The sequence below is a fragment of the Miniopterus natalensis genome, chromosome 2, assembly GCF_054644295.1.
Source record: "Miniopterus natalensis isolate mMinNat1 chromosome 2, mMinNat1.hap1, whole genome shotgun sequence".
Classification (NCBI taxonomy): domain Eukaryota; kingdom Metazoa; phylum Chordata; class Mammalia; order Chiroptera; family Miniopteridae; genus Miniopterus; species Miniopterus natalensis.
In genome coordinates, this window is record NC_142082.1 from 95900866 (window position 1) to 95920565 (window position 19700).

The following is a 19700-nucleotide window of genomic DNA, read 5'->3' on the forward strand; positions in this document are numbered from 1 at the left end:
AATTCATGAGAGTGACCTAGGACTCAGGACTCAACACCAGAAACCACCTGGGATCCTTTATTCATCATTTCAGTTAACAGAGTACTTTACTTTCTTAGGATTTTCAGATATTTTCTAATCATTCAATCTTAAAACCATGCTATTTTTGCCTTTACAAATGAAGACACTAGCCCAGGAAGTTAGATTGTCTAATCCATATTCCACAGACAGGCAGGGATTCAAATCTGTGCCACCTCTGTGCTTCTGTGTCTGTATTTATAAGTGGAGGTGACAATGGATATGACCTGGGATATGATGAGGATTGGATGGGGTTTTATATATATATGTTTAGGCCTGAGAACTTGCCTCACATATAGTACAGTTTAGTAAATATAATGGATTATCATGATAACATTGGTGATGACAATGTTTTCTGAGTCCTTTAAAACAATTTTTGTGTGCAACAGCTGTCTCCCCTGAGGTAGCGCTGGGCTGAAATGCGCACATCCTAGCTACACCAGTGACGTCCAGGTGAGATCCGGGACTTGTGGATGGCAGTGTGGGCCTGGGAGCTTGTTGGAAGTGCAGCATCTCAGGTCCCATCCTGGACCTACAGAATCGGAGTCTGCATCTTAACAAGCTCCCTAGGAGGTTCATGTGCACATTAAAGTCAGAGAAGTCCTGGCTCACTGCCCAGGGAAACCTTGGCCTCAAAGTCTTCATGTATTATATTTCATCTGTTCTAAGATAAACATTTTTTTTTTTTTTAACATTTCAACATCTTGGTTTTATTGGCAGTGTTTTTCTTCCTTAATGGAACATTAAATACTAATTTAACTTTCAACTGATGCAGTCTTAATCTTAATTTCAATGAGATACCATATATTCTACCTTCTTATATTTGTCTTTTCTCCTTCCATGTTTTTCTGTCTCTCTATGGCTCTTGTTTGTGACTCTCTTTACCTCTGACTCAGGCTCATAATAGATAAACCTGTAGCTCTAACCAGCTTCTTTCTGCTTTGTGTAAAGGCTCTCACATGGTCACTTTTGAGCAATGGTTTTCAGTCCTAGTTTTACGACACTGAATACCTCTGGTTACCCCAAAAAGATGTGAACATTGATTAAAAAAATATTTAATTTACTTTTGAATAAAACAAACACACCAGAACAAATGAATGCAAGGCTATCACTGCCCAGAGGATGTGAGTTTCTCGTCCAAACCAGAGCTGACCTCCCCACATCCCAGACAGCATCTTCTTGTCATACTGGCTGCTACACAATACCAGCCACCCTCATATAGTCTTTTGTTTCAGGTTTCCTCTTACTAATCATGGGCCTGTGTGAACAGAAGCAGGTCCCTCAAGGGTATGAGGCAAAACGGGCAGTCTCCTTGTATTGAGAGCCCACCTCCTCCTGCTGCAGGGCTGGGAATCAGGTGCACTCGTGTCTTGTGTTGTTGGCCAGGGAACTAGCAACCTGCATATTAGGAATTGTTACCCTTAAGTTAGAATGTACAATAAGCTCCTTTATGGAGTGGGAGGGTGACACAAAGAATACTGGTTGATTGGGCGAACATATTTTAGGGGGAAAAGATGATCTAAAAATGTAAATTTACCACTATCATGACCTCTTACATTTCCCTCACACATGCTGAGGCCATGTGGAGGTACACTGTCTTTGGTTCTTCTCTCCTTTCATAAACTAGTATTAGCCTGGGTCCAGTTCTCCAATTCTCATTAATCCCCAGGATGTTTTCTTCTTACACATTTACGACAATATGCTGCCTCCATGGCCTGACCTTTTTGACAGTCTAGGGAGGCCCTATCATTCCATTGATAGCATCTTTCCTTAAGTATCACCCTGAGCAGGTGCCCTGTGACCAAGTAAGTACACTACCTGGACTTCTACTCTCGAAAGAAAAACAATATAAAACCGAGCAGTGAGGATGAAAAAAAGAAACTGGAGCAGCTCGATCACTTATTTCACAGATATTGAGACCAAGGAGGCAGCAGTTTTCCTGTGGCTTCAGAGTCTCAACACAAGAAACCACATTGAAGGCAATCAGTTGCTTATAGGCAGCTGGAAGGTGGGGCTGTGATAGTTTTTCTTTGGAGAGAAATGCTGGAGACACTATGCACTGCTTCAGGCTATGGCTACCCTGGAACGTGTCCAGCAGGAAAAAGCCAAGACTTGAGTAAAGTAAAGACAGTGACAACATCTGTGTACTTGGCAAGAAGAGTCATGTAGAATGATGGGCCAGAATATAAAGAGGAGTTAAAAGGAGCCAAGAGAGAAGCAAGCTCCTGCCCTCCACACCACACCCTCAGCTGTAGGAGTTTCTACATGTTACGGATTTTAAAGTTTAAACTTAAGAGTTTAGGGTTTTAATTTTCTTAAATAATGTACAAAGTGTCAGAGTGAATCGCCTGTGGTTGTAAGGGACTAGCTTGCGGCAGCCGGCAAGGCTTGCTCAGTGGGCAACACTGAGCTTTGAGAATCTCTGGGCGCCTTCCCTGACCCTGCCCTGAGCCTCACATCCTAGAAATGAGCCACCTCCGTTTCCCTGTTGCATTCCTAGCTTGGGCCTCCCTTTAGGAATCAACCTGGACAGCTTTCCCTGCTTTACACAGGACTCTGCAGGAAGGCAATTGGTTCCTATCGCTTCTGGATTCACAGCAGGTCTTACCTCTGGTCCCAACTCGGGTCCTGCTGTGCCCTTGCCTGACCTGTGGTCTCCTTTTATTTTTGTCTCTCTTTTTCTTTTTTAATTTACCGTTATCGTTGAAAGTATTACAGATGTCCCCCCTTTTTTTCCCCATTGATCCCCTCCACCCCGCATCCCCCCTTACCACAGGCCTTCACCACATTGTTGTCTGTGTCTATGCGTTATGCATATATGTTCTTTGATTAATCTTTCCCCACCCACTCCCTCACCCTGCCTTCCCACTGAGATTCATTGGTCTGTTCTATGCTTCTATGTCTCTGGATCCATTTTGTTCCTCGATCTGTTTTGTTTATTAGATTCCACATATGAGTGAGATCATATAAAACTGAATCAGGAAGAATCAGAAAACCTGAACAGGCTAATAACGACTGATGAAATTGAAACAGTAATAAAAAAACTAACAGCAAACAAAAGTCCTGGTCCAGATGGCTTCACAGGGGAGCTTTCTAATCCTTTAAGTTGTAGGGTTAGATAGTTTACTAAAAATTTTTCTTGCTTTTTGAGGTAGGCCTGCAGTGCTATGAACTACCTGCTTTTGCTGTGTCCCATAGATTTTGGGTTGTTATGTGTTCATTTTCATTTGTTTCCAGGAAGTTTTGATTCCTTTCTTGATCTTATTGGTAACCCATTCATTGTTTAATAACATGCTATTTAGCCTCCATGTGTTTGAATGTTTTTAGTGTTTTTACTGTAGTTGATTTCTAATTTCATGCCCTTTTGATCTGAGATGTTCAATATGATTTCAATCTTCTTGAACTTGTAGAGACTGGTTTTGTTTCCTAATATGTGGTCTATCTTTGAGAATGACCCATGTGCACTTGAGAGGAGTGTATATTCTGCAGCTTTGGGGTGAAATGTTCTGTAAATATCAATTAAATCCATCTGATCTAGTGTGCCATTTAGAGCCACTGTTTCTGTATTGACTTTTTGTCTGGAAGATCTCTCCAGTGAAGTTTAGTGGGGTTTTGTCTCCTTTTATATTTTTGTTTCTTTTTTTGTTTGTCTTTCTTTTACTAGTTTTGTTTTTGTTGTTGTTGTTTCTTTCTGTGTAGTTCCTTCTTTTGTGTTCTGCTCACGTTCAGGTACAGTGGACATGGAATCTTCCAACTCCCAATCTCCATTTGCCCTTTCCCACCTGGTCAAAAATTCACCCCAGCAAAAACTTTTTCTAAGACATTTTTTCTGCATTTCTGTATTGTTCTAGCTCCTGGCAATATACCCAGACATTGGTATGGATGAGGCTGAGTGAACTGTCTCTCAGCCCTTCAGTATATGGAGCATGCTTACTTTTGCACCTTGCTCAGACCCCTAGCTCCATTGTTCCTGTGTTCACCTGGCCTCTGTCTTTCTTGCCTCTCAGAGCCTGGGAGTTGGTTTGTCTATGGCAGCAAGTTCATCAGCCCAGGACATTAAGGAGTTCTCTTGGCTCTAACTCCTCTAGCTCTCTCATGTCGTGCAGTTTACGAAAGCCTGCCATGGACCCATCACAACTGTCGTTTTCCTTACCTCCACCCACTTCTCTGTGCTACAGCTCAGTCAGGACTCCTCTGGGGACTTCAGACCCTTTAGAGCAGATGTGTCAACTTCTTCACCAGTATATGCTCCAAATAGAGTGAGACCTGCTTCCCCTTGGCTTTAAATTTGGAGAGCTTTCTGTCAGGGGCCTTTTGTTCAGAGAGAGGGTGATACTTTTCATCTATAGGGAGGCACTGAATAGATAACAAGGGTCTTGGCATTTTAAGAAGTCCCAGAGCTGTATCAGAACCCACACCTAGGATGCAGCTCTGACCACTGGATGAGGGTCAGTTAAGTAGAGGCCATTTATAGGCATTCATAGGCAATGTAGACTCAGCCATCTGGTTGGGACCCAATCTAGATGGTACTCAAGGTATGAGACCATGCATGGGATGTGTGGCTAAGGGACGGCAGGACTCTTCCAAGAAAGCTGGTGGCTGAAGGAGGTGTGCACAGTGTGACTTCCCTCCAGAACAGTCAGTGGGGATGTGAGCACTGCAGAAATGAATTCTCTTCTCTCTGAAAACTTGGTTTGCTGGCTGGGAATCATCCATTAATTAGAACTCCTTCTAGTAGCTAGTGTCTTTTTAAGAAGTAGTCCACTTTTATAATTGTTTTTATTACTTTATGGGAGATAACTTTCTGAGTAGTCAAATTGGCAAGCAACAAAGCCCTATTGAAAGGAGAGATCGTGCTGATTTATTATTTTAGAGACACCTCCAGCCGCATTAACAGACAAGCATAATGGAAACATCAAACACATACTTAATTAAAAAAAACCCAAACACCTGCTTGGCCTGCCTGGGATTGCTTTAGTAGTGTTTAAAGTAAGAGCTTCTATGTTAGTATTGTAACTCTAAAACAAAACAAAACAAAACACTAAATGAAAATGCTGTTTTGCTGACACCAGGCTACTAACAACCACCAACAGATAATCCATCGGTGAATATAAATGACGGATTTCAGCTCCTCCAGTATGAGTTGGAAAGTTAATAGGCAGGAGATAATGGGCCCCTGAAATCGAGGATAGAAGGAAGGCAGAGGGGTTCTCAAGAGAAAAGGCAGAGAAGGGCGGCTGCAGGTAACAACTCATACTGGCCTTCCCTGCTTTCCAAAGCTTGTGACCTGGTACCCAGGAGACAAGAAGCCCCGCTGAAATTCTGAAGGAGGAGCAGACACAGAGGGGGATGTACTGTGCTTCTGGTTTTGGAGTGGGGCTTAAACTCTTTGGTTCAAACCTCTTTGTAAAACACTTTGTTCTCAGAAGACCCCACAATGAAGGGATCCCTGCCCTTGCTGAATTGACACACTTCTTCACATTTGCACAAAAGGATGGATTCCTTTTGCTGTGTTTGCTTTTAAGGTCAAGACCTTTCCCATTCTTTCAGACTCTTTAATACTATTTTTCTCCCTGAAAGCATTGTTATGTGCACAGCATAGAATGAAAAAACACACCAAGTATGACCACTGGGGCCTGAAGAGCTCTGGAACGTCCCTGGCATCAGGATGAAGTCTTTCCTCTTTTTCTCTTCCCTTTTTTGATTCGTTTCTATATAAGATCCTTATTTGAAAGAATATTGAAAGAGAAAAATACCACTTGTGTTTCCCCTGCCCTGTTAAATGGCTTTTATTTTTCTGTGTCCCTGTCCAGTTTCTATTAAGAGTACTTTTCTGGGGTTTTCATTTTTAATGGCTTCATGATACTTCATTAAGTTGATTTAAAAAAAAAAAATCTAATATTGTCTTAAGGTAGCCTCAAGTTTTCTGCCATGATAATACCTCAGTGAGCCCCTTTGCATGTACAGTCTCTTCTGGAACAATTTCTAGTGGCAGGTCTCCCCATCATGTTTCTATGACTTGATAGGTGTACCCAAAATGCCACCAGAGGGTTCCACCCACACCTCTGGCCATCAGTGGAATGGTGGAATGGTGTCCCACAGCCTGACAACACATCCACCTCCTACTTCCATCTCCTCTCCCTGAGTGGCCTCCCCTGGGGCTCTGGACAGTGCGTATTTCATGGCTCTGACTCAGTGTCCTGTTGCATCAGTTAAGTGTGGTGTTCAATCAGCTCTTCTACGACTTAGCAAAGTTTGCCTGAGTCATTCTGCAGGAATGTTTGTGCCCCGTGTCTAAGAAAACTTGTCAGCGTTGGCACAAGGCCGACCAGCTCTCCAACCCGACCACAGCCTTTGAGCAACAATGGGCAGCACTTAGCAGTCTTTTATTTTCTGCTTATTAAAGTCTTATATTTGCCTCATCTTTCCCTGAAGGTAGTGTGGGTGGGTTGGTCAGATCGGGTCTTGTTGCTCTTGCTTGGGGCCAGTTTAAGTCTATATAAATTGAGGGAGCAGACTCACAATTCTAGTTAGTTTCTCAGAAGAACCATGAATCATCATGATAGTTCTTCATTTAACTTCAAGATCTATAACTCTATTATCTCTGTGCTATTCACAAGGACTCCAGGGCTGGATGTTTCCAAAAAAAGAGAGTCCAACTCACTCATACTTGAGTTATTTCTACACCAGTGTTTATTCTTCTCTAGCCCATCTTTGCAACATCTTTGGAGATGGGGAGCTCATTCAAGTTTAAGTTTGTTCTGTCCTTGCTCTAACTAGAGATTGAGTTGGGCTTCCTTCCTGATGCCCTTTCTCCTTGGCCTCTGACCTCAGTGACACTGAACAAGTCCACTACCTGCTTCATGCCTGTGAGTTGCATTTCATTATCTAACATTTACTTAAGATACAGCTTTTCCTGGCTTCTGTTTCCCAGTTAAGACAATGGATTGACTCCTAAACAGCTCTGGTTGGGGAGGTGTGGAAGGACTTGTACATGACCTAGTCCATGTTCCTGGGTAGCAAGTCTGTGTGATGGCAGTGGCAAAGTTATAGCAGTATTTACAGAGAAAAACTTTAAAATTTAGGACCAAGTGTGGTGAAAAGTAGAGCGAAACAAAATAGGAGATCCAAAACTGGGGATTAATAAAAAAAAGAACTGGACAAGGAAAGATGGCAGGAAGAAACATGAGAACAGTAAATGAAAATGAGAGCATGCAAGAAAGTCATGTGAATTGAATAAGAAAATTTAATTTATGAATGGGATGATTAGAGAGAAGGAAAAATAATTCTATGTACTTGTAATCAATAGAGGAAATACAAGAGATTCATTCATCAAATATCTCATCCTTAAATTGTGCAAGACTTCCCTGCTTTCTCCGTGTTTATCCAAAAGATCAAGAACCACTGCACCCATCAACTTTTTGCCAGTTGTTAATCAGTAGATGTGTCTTCTCTCCTCCTCCCACCACTCCACAAACAAGTGCTAGACCCAGGATACCGCGTCTATTCTATCCCCTGACGATTGGCTTGGCAAGACTAGAGTGCCCAGATACCCAGTCAAACACAGGCTAGATGTTGCTGTAAAGGTGTTTTGTAGATATGATTAGCATCTATAATCTGTTTAATTAAAGACGATTATTCACAATAATCTAGGCAAGGTTTACCCCATCAGTTGAAAGGCCTTAAGAGCAGAACTGAGGTTTCCACCATTCAGCACCTGCCCCATATTTCAGACTTGCCAGTGCCTGCAACTGCAAAAGCCAATACCTTGGAAAAGTCTTTTTCCACATATGTAACCTGCTGGTTCTGTCTCTCTGGTAGGACCGTGACTGATACCCCTCTCCCCCGCCCCAGACCATTAATTATACTTAAAATTTGTATCACAGTAATTTAATACTTTATTTACCATCTTGTATTTGCTTCTTACTAATGGATGGTAGTCTTGTGACATCTCTCCCTATCCTTCTTCCAATTCATGCCAGGTGCACAGTGTGTGCCATGGCCATGAGTTGGTTGATTGTGGTAAGTCTTAGATTTTAACTAAAGGAAGTAGAAGCTAGAAGTTTTTCAATAAAGGGGATTCCTTACCACTTGGGCTAGGCTCTCCTCGCCTAGTGATTTTTGTTTTTAAATATCTTTATTGATTTCAGAGAGAGAGAGAGAGAGAGAGAGAAACATCAATGATGAGAGAGTCATTGATCCGCTGCCTCCTGCACGCCCCCTACCAGGGATCGAGCCTGCAACCCGAGAACGTGCCCTGACCGGGAATCTAACTGCGATCTCCTGGATCCTAGGTCAATGCTCAACCGCTGAGCCACACCCAGCTGGGCTCGTCTGCTGATTTTTTAAGATGTGATACAGCCAGGCTTTGAAATAATAGTGATCTTAGCGTTCGTCATTCTGTATAACTTTTAGGAATCTTTTAACAACACGGGGCTTCCTTTGTACCGGTCACTTGAGAATTTTACCACGAAATGGAGGAACTACTGATAGCTATACAGACAAATGTTGGTTGAACCACAAACACCATGAAGTGGAGTTGGATTTCAACCTTTAAACAGTGTGCAGTGTACTGTTTCCAAGGAATTGTTTATCACATCCATGGGCTCAACTCAAGCACTTGTTTCTGCCTTTTATACCATTGTAATTAGTTAATCCTGACAATATTAACACTTAGGCCACAGATGCCACTAAGGCTCTGGGTGGCATGGGAGTGGAAAAGTAATTTTCCTCTCACCTTTCTAAGTTCTTCTGGCCAACCTAGTAATCATATTAACATGGGACAGATTAACAGGAGAAAAATGAACAAATTTATTATGGATGTACATTACATGGGTTCCATAAGAATACAGGACCTGAGGACATACTGGGCAGTTAGGCTTATATGCCATTCTGGACCAAGGAGAGGGAGGCGGGATCTGGGACTTCAAAAGGGGAAGCAGGCAATTCACAGGTAGATGAGAAAAAGCAAACTTGTGGTCAAGACATTTTTGCTTTCCACCCGGAAACCATGGGACACAGAAGGGAGGGAAGTCCAACAAACAGACTTTTGCTTGGATCCTCCCTGCCTGCCACTTACTTCACATATGCTGAGGCGAATATGCTAAAGTTCCCTTCCTGAAGCAGGTTTTCCTATCTGAATCCCTTTTGGCAGGTGAAGGGGAAGGATCCAAGTTTCTTTCTGAGTCTTCTGTTTCTTAAAAATAACCAGCTTGAAATCATCACTATCCCAAAAGGCATATTTTGGGGTGGCAAACTCTGGTCTCCCTCAGAAGAATGAAGCTCAACAACAAAATTAAGCAACTTGAGCTTCAAAACATCCTAACTACCCTGCCAGAGTGGCTCAGCTGGTTGAGCATAGTCTGTGCACCAAAAGGTTGCCGGTTCACTTGCCAGTGAGAGCATACACCTGGGTTGTGGGTTTGCTCCCCAGTCCAAGAGTGCACAGAAGGCAACCAAGTAATGTTTCTCTCTTACACTGTGTGTGTGTTCTCTCTTTTCCATCTTCTCTCTAAGAATGTCCTCGGGTGAGGATTAAAAACAAACAAACAAACAAACAAAAATCGTTACTATGAGCATTTCATTCACTGCTGAGTGCAGCAGGGATAAACTTCCTCAGTGAGGTGAAATCTTAATGAGTGAGCATCTCAGCTGAACCACTTCTAATTGTTTCTTTTCTCTGGATTTAATTGCTGGGTAAAAACTCAAGCTTAGAGAAGTCTACTTCAATAATGCAAATGCGGCAGAAAGAAGGAGTTAAGAAAAGAAGATATTAAAATGTTATCCCATTTCTAACTTGTTCAGCTAATAAATTGTAACTGATAAAAGTAGAGCCCTTCCGTAGACGAGCCAGGAGGGAGTGGAGAACATTTGGGAATCTGGAGAAGGTGTGGCTCCTCCCTGTGTGATGATGTAGCATGGAGAGTCCCTCTGAGGCTTTCTGTGGTGTCACTGTTAGTTCACATGATACTTACAAATCAAAAAGAAACCACCACCCTTGGGTGGCTCCCTTTCTGGGTATTTTGAAATCCTTTTGAAGTCAGCCCTAAAAGTACTAAACACAGTTATAAAAGAGCCAAGGCAAATAGCACTGCAAGTGTGAGACAGCTTCTCTGTCCACATCCTCACAGTTTGAAAGCCATCATGAGAACTTCAGGGTTGGAATGTTGACCTGGTAGCCAGGGATGAGGGAGAGTCTGCAGGGCCCCTGCCTTTCACAGCATTCTGGAGCCCTTGGGGTGCCAGGTGCCACCCCAGATGCCTGTGGGCAGCCTGGAGAGGGAACCAGAAGCCACCCTTCCTGCCCCCAGAGCTTGGAGGAGGGTGAGGAGGGTGCCCTGTGGTTCAACATGGGTTTCTTAATGATTCTGGGCATCACTTTGAGCTTCTGTATATTATTTCCTCCCTTTGTTGCCCCTCCCTCCTTACAGCTGTGCTATCTGAAGTGAAGGGGGTAAAGCTTGTCAGCATTCAAGTAAACAGAATAATTTGCTGTTAGGAGTCCAGATGAACTCACAGTAGGATGATTTAGAACTAATAGGAAACCCTGTGAGGTCTCACAATAGCCAACCATATTGGAAAAAGTTTGCAAGCATGAGGCCACCAAGTGCTGATGAGGATGTGGAGTGATGAGACCTCACATACACTGCTGGAGGCAGGGCACACGAGTGCAGCCACTTCGGGAAGCAGCTCAGCATTTTCTCACATATCAGAGATGTGTATGCTTGGGGAGAGCAGTTTTGCCTCAGATATGCACCCTGGGAGCAGGGAGCAAAAATGTTCTCTGCAGCAGTGTTTACAGTACTCGATAACTAGAAACGACCCAGAGGTTCATGCACAGCAGGATGGGTGAGCCAGCTCTGGTTTTCATGCATCAGCGAGAATGGGCAGACTACAGCTATGCATATAGGCAGAGCTTAAAAGCATAAGTTTGCGTGAAAGAAGCAGGTCACTGTGGACGAAAAGGGGCCACATGCTAACCTTACAAACACAGGGAAGGCCTGCATGGAGGCCTTGCAAACTCAGAGACCTAAAGTAACTACATAGGATGGTCTGAAATGAAAACTTCTTAACTAAAAGCAGCTTATGGCAGATAGTCATATCCTAGGCTAGAATCTTCCCTGACAAAAGTCAACCTTTACCTTAACTAAGCCTGTCTATTGTCTTTTGCATCTAAGATAATATACCTTTGCAGTGTCAAGCTAACTCCACTTTTTCAGACCCCTCGGGCATAACCAATGGGAGACCATAAATCCCCTCATTGTTATTAACTATCCTGTACCCACCAACGTAAAAGATGTATATGTCTGTCATTTTACTTTTCATCCAATCCCAGAGGTTCCCCTCTTTTCTTTCTCCTGTCTCCCTAGTCCAGGGGTGGGGAAGCTTTTTTCTGCTGAGTGCCATTTGAATATTTATAACATCATTCTAGGGCCATACAGAATTATCAATTTAAAAATTAGCCTGCTATATTTGGTCATTTAATTAACTCACCTCTAATGTGATGGCTGGAACTGAGGTTGCCTTGGCAGGGCTAGACCAAATGATTTTGCAGGCCATATATGGCCCGAGGGCCAGACATTGACCACCCCTGCCCTAATCTATCACCAGTGGATTTCATGGAACCCACTTGTGTCTTCTCTTTTGATTACAATGTATAAAATAAGGTGTAAAACTGCTATTCTCTGAAGCATTATCCCAATCAATTAAGATTTGCTTCTCAGCAATTGTCACCAGTTTGGCTCAAATAAACTCACAAAAATATAGATTTGAACGTTTCTTATGTTGACATCACAAAAGAATTTACAGTATGATTCCACTTTGAAGAAGATGCAAAAAGCACACTTTGTGGTTTAGTAATCTAAATTTGTCATCTTTAGATGGCAAATCTTAAATGGTTATTACAAAAGTCAGGTGTTTGTCTCTGGAAAGGATACGATCAGGAAGATAGTCACGGTGTTGGTTGGAGGGGTTGCTTTGTAATCATTCTCTGAACAATATATTCATGGTTTTTGCATGTCTTTGTTTACCTCTCTTACAAAGTTAGGTGGAGAATGGTTTCCTCTAATGAAGTTTCTCCTCATACCTGTACTGCACTGGCCCCTTGTGGGTGGTTCTGTCTTCTTGGTTCTTCAGCTCCAGTCCCACCCACTGCCCCACACCAGGGAGGTCCAGACATCCACATAGACCTGAAGTCACTGGTGTTTCTCCCTCAGCAGCTGGGCTGCAGGTCATGGAGGCTGAGGATACAAATCCCCTTTCTACCTCTTGGGTGACTTTGAAGTTTGGGACTTGAGAAGTCATCTGGTTCGGAGGAGGAGGGACAGCAGTTACTGAGCATGGAAGGCCTGGCCCAGATCCCCTAGGGCCATCTGGAGGGCAGAGGGCTCCTTCCTGTTGGCCACAGGGCCATGGTGAACCTGTGATGACCCTCGCCCCCTCAGACACTTCCGATAAGACAGCTGGCAGCCCTTCAAGGAGAGGTAAAGGCTTTTCTCTGTAACCCAGAGTAACAGGCCATGTAGGGTAGGCCACATGTCTGAGCTTGTTCTTGGGAGTTGGATGGGTACTTTGTGGGGGTGTGACCTGGGAGTAAGGGCAGAACTGAGATTTCCACAGCTGAGCACTTCGTTCTCCTCTCCTGGGACCTTGCTACACTGAGGACCACCTCCTTAGGGCTGGTGAGGGCCACCAGTGTTGCCGGTGGAAGAGGTATCAGCACTGCAGCACAGTGAGTAGTCACTTACAGGGGCAGTTTGGCATGGCTGCCAGGCAGGAGCCGTGTCTGTGCCCACAGTGCTTTATTTGTGAAAGAAGCCACCCAGGATAGGAGCTGGAGATTTCACAGTCATTCTACTGGTCTGATCAGTGAAGACTTAGGGGAACACATGACAGCCTCCCCCATGTCTGTCTTCCTGACAGTTGAAATGGCCAAGGTGAAAATATCTTCAGATATTTTCTGAGCTGTCAGTGAAGGGCCCAATGATGCAAATATTTCTAACAGACCAGGTCATACTGATGGTCAGTTTGACATACAACCTAAAAGCCCAACAGTGTGCCCCTTGCTTTGCAATTCACATTTGCAGAAGATTATAGGGCCCCACCTTTGCAAACAAACACCCTGTTAGGCTGCATTTCATCAAAGAATATCATTCTTTATAAACTCACTAGAAGCTAAACAAGGCCAGGCTTGCATGCAGGAACAGCCTGGAGAGCAACTTCACAGTTCTTTTGATGGCTCCAGTCTTACGGCCCCAGTTCTTAACAAATGTGTAGACAATTCTTCTTGCCCTTTTCCTTTAGTACCCGGTTTATTTCTTCCCTTTCCCTTCATCCTCTCCTCCTTTGCCAGGGCTGCAGGTGAGCCATGGGTTGTGGGTGGAGAAGGGAAGATAGTAGAATGGGCACAGTAAGGGAAAAGGTTGATTACAGCTATGGAAAAAGCAAGTTGGTATTTGGCATTTCTCAAAATAGTCTCTTTTCAGATTCCATAGTATAGTTTCATCATGCAAAATTCGATAAAAACACTATTACAGTGCTTGGAGAGTTTTTGGGGATCCTGCCCCATTTAGGATAAAAGTAATGGTAAGAAAAGTTCTTTCCGGAGGACTCACCCATGTGTCACCCCCTTTCTTCTGTTTAGGAAGGAATAGTGTCTCCAAGCGACCTGGACCTCATCATGTCTCAAGGCCTGGGCCTGCGATATGCGTTCATTGGACCCCTGGAAACCATGCATCTCAATGCAGAAGGTAGGGGCTCAGATGGGAATTTTGTGCAGTGTAGTGTTTTCATGGGTTTCATAGACAATTAAAGGTTGTCTTTTCTTACAACTGAATAGAAACGGTATCATGTACAGGAGGGATGGCCAGCCCTGGTTGTTCACAGGTAGGGGCAGGACAGATGGCTGTGTCCTAGGATGTAAGTCTATGGACCTCAGGGCTCTGTGTGGAACAGCACTTAAGTGAGGACTAGAAGGAGAGGTGGGCAATGTTATGGAGACTTTGTCACATGTCATTCAGCCTGATAGAAGATAAAGTGGTATTTTCTTGAGAAAGATAAGGGCATTATTTAGAGGCAAGAAAAAAAAAAAGTAGGGAAATAACCACATGAACCTCTGCTTGACTTACCTTCTGCCTAAATGCAGGCAGCTTGTGAGTATGATTTGCTGATCTATAGAAGGTAGGGTGCCACGACAGAGGGGCTTCTACAGGAGAAGGGGCTGGTGCCCTTGGAAAGTGGTCAGGCTGGGCCATCAGTTACCCTGGAAGCCACCTCAAAGGGCTTGGGGGAAGTAAGTATGAGCTCCTGATCTGATGATTTTAAAAGCAAGGTCACTTGAGATGGGTGAGAAACTTCCAAGAATGAAACTGTCCACCAGATTTTAAGCCATTTAAAAAGAAGACATTATTTGAAAAACAAATAATAAAACCTACACCCAATTAAAACAATGAATAAAAAAAGCCATGTATAAAAATCTGGGGAAATGTCACCTAAATAATTTGGTGACTGTCTTTTGGTGTTGAAATTATAAGTAACTTTTATTACCTTTTTACTTTTCTGTGTTGTCATAAATTTCTATAATTATATGTTATTTTAATAATTATATTATTAACTTGTAAAACATATGCAGAAAGAGAAAAGGAATATTTTATTCAGCTCCATGATCTACATTTAACAAAAATATCAAGAAACTGAAGCTGATCCAGAAGTGACCAGAGTATGTGTGTACGTCTGTCCACGACTTTTGTTGGGGTGGAACCAGAATGAAAGACTGGAAATGGCAGGCAGACAGGTTTGGGATCAGGACATGGCAGGAAGAACTTTCTAGGAAGTGGAACTGATGTGGAAGGAGATGAGCCTAGCTGCTGAGGCTGGTCCTCACCTGTGTAGATGACTGGATGTTGACAGGAGTCTTGCAGTGAGGTCAGAAGTAGGAGCAGATGACCTTTGGGAGTCTGCCTTAGATTTTGTAATTCCACAAGGTTTTAGTAATATTTTAGTTAATTTTCACCGTGGTAATTAATGAAATACAATTTCCAATGGATAATTACAAACAGTTTTACCAGATGTATTCTTGCACACAGCAGGTGTACACCTGTGTCCTTGAGTGGATTGGTCGCATGTCATGCAAAAGTGGTTCAATAGGTGACTTGATTCTTCCTTAACACCCAGCTGAGAGCAACTGAAGGGAGACGGGACTCTCACCTGGCACCCCATGTTACTTTTGTGATAGAATAACAGTTGAATGTAGGAGGGTAATGTAAAGACACAAGCTTCATTAAAGTGAAACTAGAGTTTTGAAGTATCATTAAAATAAAGTCTTGGATATTTTATTTTTTATTTTTTAAAAATACATTTTTATTGATTTCAGAGAGAGGAAGGGAGAGATAGAAACATCAATGATGAGAGAGAGTCGTTGATCGACTGCCTCCTGCATGCCCCCTACTGGGGATAGAGCCGGCAACCCCTGGGCATGTGCCCTGACTGGAAATCAATCGATCTCCTGGATCATAGGTCGACGCTCAACCGTTGAGTCCTGCTGGCCGGACTTGGATAATTTTAAATGTTTTTTTTAACCAGAACCTTAAATGTGATGAACATATTAAAGCATTTGAAATGTATGTAGACATTGCTGGATAACCACTGTGTTTTTCTTTTCTTTTTTTCTTGAGAAAAATAAGATAATTCAGGTATCAGGAGAAACTGATAGGGAGAGACTTGAGAACTGCTTTGACTCTCAAACAAGTAGAAACTGAAGCCGATGAAACCAGAAACTCGGGAGTCAAACAACATGGCAGATAGGAAGGAGGCCCATTAACAATTTTTCACACAAAGCAGGTTTGATAAGAAAACCTAATTGGCTTAATATGATAATGGTGGACGGATGTAGTTTTCAACTTCAGAGCATTCCAAGGAACAGAGTTAGACAGTTATAAGATAGGGCTCAGAACCAGTGGAAATGATCATGATTCCTCTCAGTGTCACCCAGGATATATCAAGATTGGAGTTGAGAGAGTTCTTTTTTTGATGTTGTTTTCATAAAGCCAGCATCTCAGGTTAAGACTAGGTATTAGTCTTAAAGGCTACAGTTTATCTAGAAAGGGTAAAAATACTTGACTATTTGTTTTTATTTTGTATTAACTTTTTAAAAATATTTTTATTGATTTCAGAGAGAGGAAGGGAGAGGGATGGAGAGATAGAAACATCAATGAGAGAGAAGCATCATCGTCTGCCTCCTGCTCGCCCCCTGCTGGGGATCGAGCCCAAAACCCAGACATGTGCCCTGACTGGGAATCCAACTGTGACCTCTTGGTTCTGGGTTGACACTCAACCATGGAACCACACAGGCTTGACCTATTTGTTTTTAATCTAATAAAATAGCACCTGAAAAACAGGAGGCCAGCATGCTTCCTTCCCTTTTGGGCTACTTTTAAAAAGTAACACCCACAAAGGACAAGCTCTCAGAAGAGTGGACCTGGTTCATGGAGCCAGTCAGCCTGGGTCTCTACTTCACCTATAAGCTAAATAGCCCTGTGCCAGTGTGTTCTTTGCACCTCAGTATCCCTATCTGTAAAATGGGGCAGCAGCAGTAACAACCTCACAGGGGTGGTGTGAGAATTAAACCAGATGGAGACACTTAGCTGGATGGCTGACATATGAAGTCCATAATAAATTTTATATTCACACAGAGTTTTGTTTAATTCCCTACTCTTCCAGTTTAAAAAAAAAAATTCTCCACAAAAGATTCACAAATACATGAGAGAAATACAGAATGCATACAGATTAGCACATTTTTGCTGTGGAATATGAAATCTCAAGACTTTGGTTTGTTTCCTTGCTAAGCTTTTAGACTAGCAGGTCAGCAAAGACTGGTCCCTCATATACCTGGCAGCCTTTTGGGTGCCTGCTGAGTTCAGCTCTACCTGAGAAATGACTGTTTCTTGGAACCTGGCAGCCCCCGGACATCACCTCCAGTTGAAATGAATGTTCACCATCTTGCCTTTCTTCGAAAACTTGTGTAGATACTTGTCTTTTTGTTGTTTTTTTTGTTTTATTTTTTTTTATCCTCCACCCGAGGATATTTTTTCCATTGTTTTTCAAAGAGAGTGGAAAGGGAGTAGAAGGGAGAGAGAGAAACATCAATGTGAGAGAGACACATGGATTGGTTGCCTCCCGCGCGCAGCCCAACTACGGCCAGGGATCAAACCTGCAATGGAGGTATGTACCTTTGGCCAGAATCGAACTGGAACCCTTCAGTTCCAAGGGCTGATGCTCTAACCGCTGAACCAAACCAGCTAGGGCTGTTTGTTGGTTTGTTTTGAATTGAGATGCCTACTTGGTGGGTCTGGTTCATTTGAGTGGAGCTGTGATTTACAGTGAAACAGGTGAGTTGTTCCTGGCAATTTCTGTCTACCCTGTCTACCCGCCTCCAGCAAGGTCTCACTCAGGTGGGAATTAGATAATGTCACTGTGCTTTGGGGCCTTTTTGATCTTCCCTAATAAGTTTTGTCTCTTAAAGGCAGGTGAATTCACGTGAGTGTTGGTTCTTAGGCTGTATGAAAAACAGACTCCTTTGGTGTGGGTGGCAAGTAAGGCTCTCCAAGAAACAACACCAAGGGAGTGTCCCAGCAGCTGCCTCTACTGCGACAGTGGCCACACAGACAGATGCCTGCTCTGTAAATACAGACAGATGGGATTGCCCTCCACCACTCCATCACCTTGGGTCGTGGCTCACCTTCAGGGCAATAACAAGGAATAACACCTTCAAGGAACAAGTCAGAAAGCAGCAAGAGAAGCTAAATCCAATCTCATGATAATCAATTCTTTTTCTCATTTTTTCTCATTCTGTATCAGCATCTCTTAAGAAATTAGGTTCAAAGTCTTGTAAAAAGCTAAGCTCTCTGAGAGTTGTTGGAAGTACGTGGTTGACCAGAATAGAGGGCATGGAAGCATAGAAGGAAAAACATAGGGGAGGCTCACTTCACGGTAATGCAGAGGAGGGACAGGCTGTGGGATAAAATGTGAAGTGTCTCGGTATTTTGGAACATGCCCATTCAAACCTCTTATTTTGCTCTAATGGAAGGGAAGATACTGCAAATAACTGATGTTGCTGGGACATTGTAAATAATTGTGACACTAAGTAACCATGAACTTGTACTTTATGATAGTGAGAGAGCCATCCTGTGGTGTCTGGTTCTCCACCCATGAAGTGGAGGTCTCCACACACCGGCTGTGTGGCCTCTTATGGTCACCATAGACTCAGGGCTGCTTACCCCATGGGCTTGAGTGAATGCTATAGAAAGGGTTTTTATATTTGTAAGACTGAATTTTATTTGGTTTCCTGGAAAAGTTGGGGGGAAATTATGAATTATATTATAAAGAGTTTTACTGTATTTTATTCCATCTTAAAGAAATAAATGCCCTTTTAAAGCCACAAATTTTATAAAAAGCAGGGAAAAAAGTTTTCGAAAGCCCCTGGGAGAGTCAGATGACTTCACAGGGGCACAGAAAGGTGAACGCTTGTTCAGAAAATGTGAAGTAATCCAGAGGTGAAATACAGTCCTTGAATTGCATCCATGGCTTTTTGCAGCTCAAGGACGACAGGGAGATGGAACTGGTTCCCAGGAGGGTACCATTGGGCTCTGTTTCCCTGCACGTGGATGAATACGCAGCTCCAACCAATCCTCCCATTTTCTTCTCATTTAATATCTTTCCAACTCATTTGACTCTTGTGTCTCTGCCCCCAAAAAGGAATAACTGTATTTGTGTCTAGATTTTACCACGCTTAGTTTGAATAAATAAACTCATAGATAAAGTGAAGAAAATATTTAATTTCCAAAGGAAATAAATGTAATGGTGGTTTTCTGTGTTCTGGAAATGTTGAGCTCTCTAAGATAGCTAGCCAGTGCTGAAACCTTTAGGGAGTCTTCCAGAATCTTTGTCAGGTTATACCTGTGTTAAATGAAGTGAAACCCCTTATTTTAAGAAGAGAATGTCCACCACTTAATTGTAGGTGCTAATGTCAGAAAAGTTGGTATATTTGAATATTTTACCCTTCAAAATAATTTCTCTTCTAAGAGCAAGCTTGATATTACTTTAGCACATTGAAAGAGAAGGAGAGCTATTTGAGGCAAATAAAATTGAAATTCAGTGAATTCAGGCTTTTACGACAGTGTGGGTCCACCAAAACTAAACCCCGAAGCCTGGCCAGTGTGGCTCAGTGGTTGACTATTGACTTATGAACCAGGAGGTCCGGGTTCGATTCTGGGTCAGGGCTCATGCCCCGATTGGAGGCTTGATCCCCCATAGGGGGTGTGCAGGAGTCAGCAGATCCATGATTCTCTCATCGTTAATGTTTCTATCTCTCTCCCTCTCCCTTCCTCTCTCTGAAATCAATAAAAAAAATTTAAAAAACCCCACTAAACTGCAAAAAAGTTTCTTTTTTTTTTTTTTTAAAGAATATCTTGTGATGATTTTTATCTAAAATTAATTGAAAACAGCTTTTCTGGGGTGGATAAGAACCAAGCTTGAGGTTCTTGGCAAATTCTGCTGTTCATTTGTTCCCCTATTACCTTTTAGCCTGACTGACCAACCTCTGAGTCTTTCTGGTTGTGAAAGATGTTTCACTTCATTTAACACAGGTA

General features: G+C 42.8%; 1 protein-coding gene across 1 annotated transcript in view; it reads left to right on the forward strand.

Annotated features, from left to right (window-relative positions):
• The window catches only part of CRYL1 (crystallin lambda 1), a 156650-nt gene that overhangs the window by 132857 nt on the left and 4093 nt on the right, over positions 1–19700 (forward strand). Inside the window, exon 5 of the mRNA XM_016203550.2 lies at positions 13700–13805. Within this exon, the coding sequence (XP_016059036.2) occupies positions 13700–13805 (106 nt within the window). The remainder of the gene's footprint in view (positions 1–13699; positions 13806–19700) is intronic.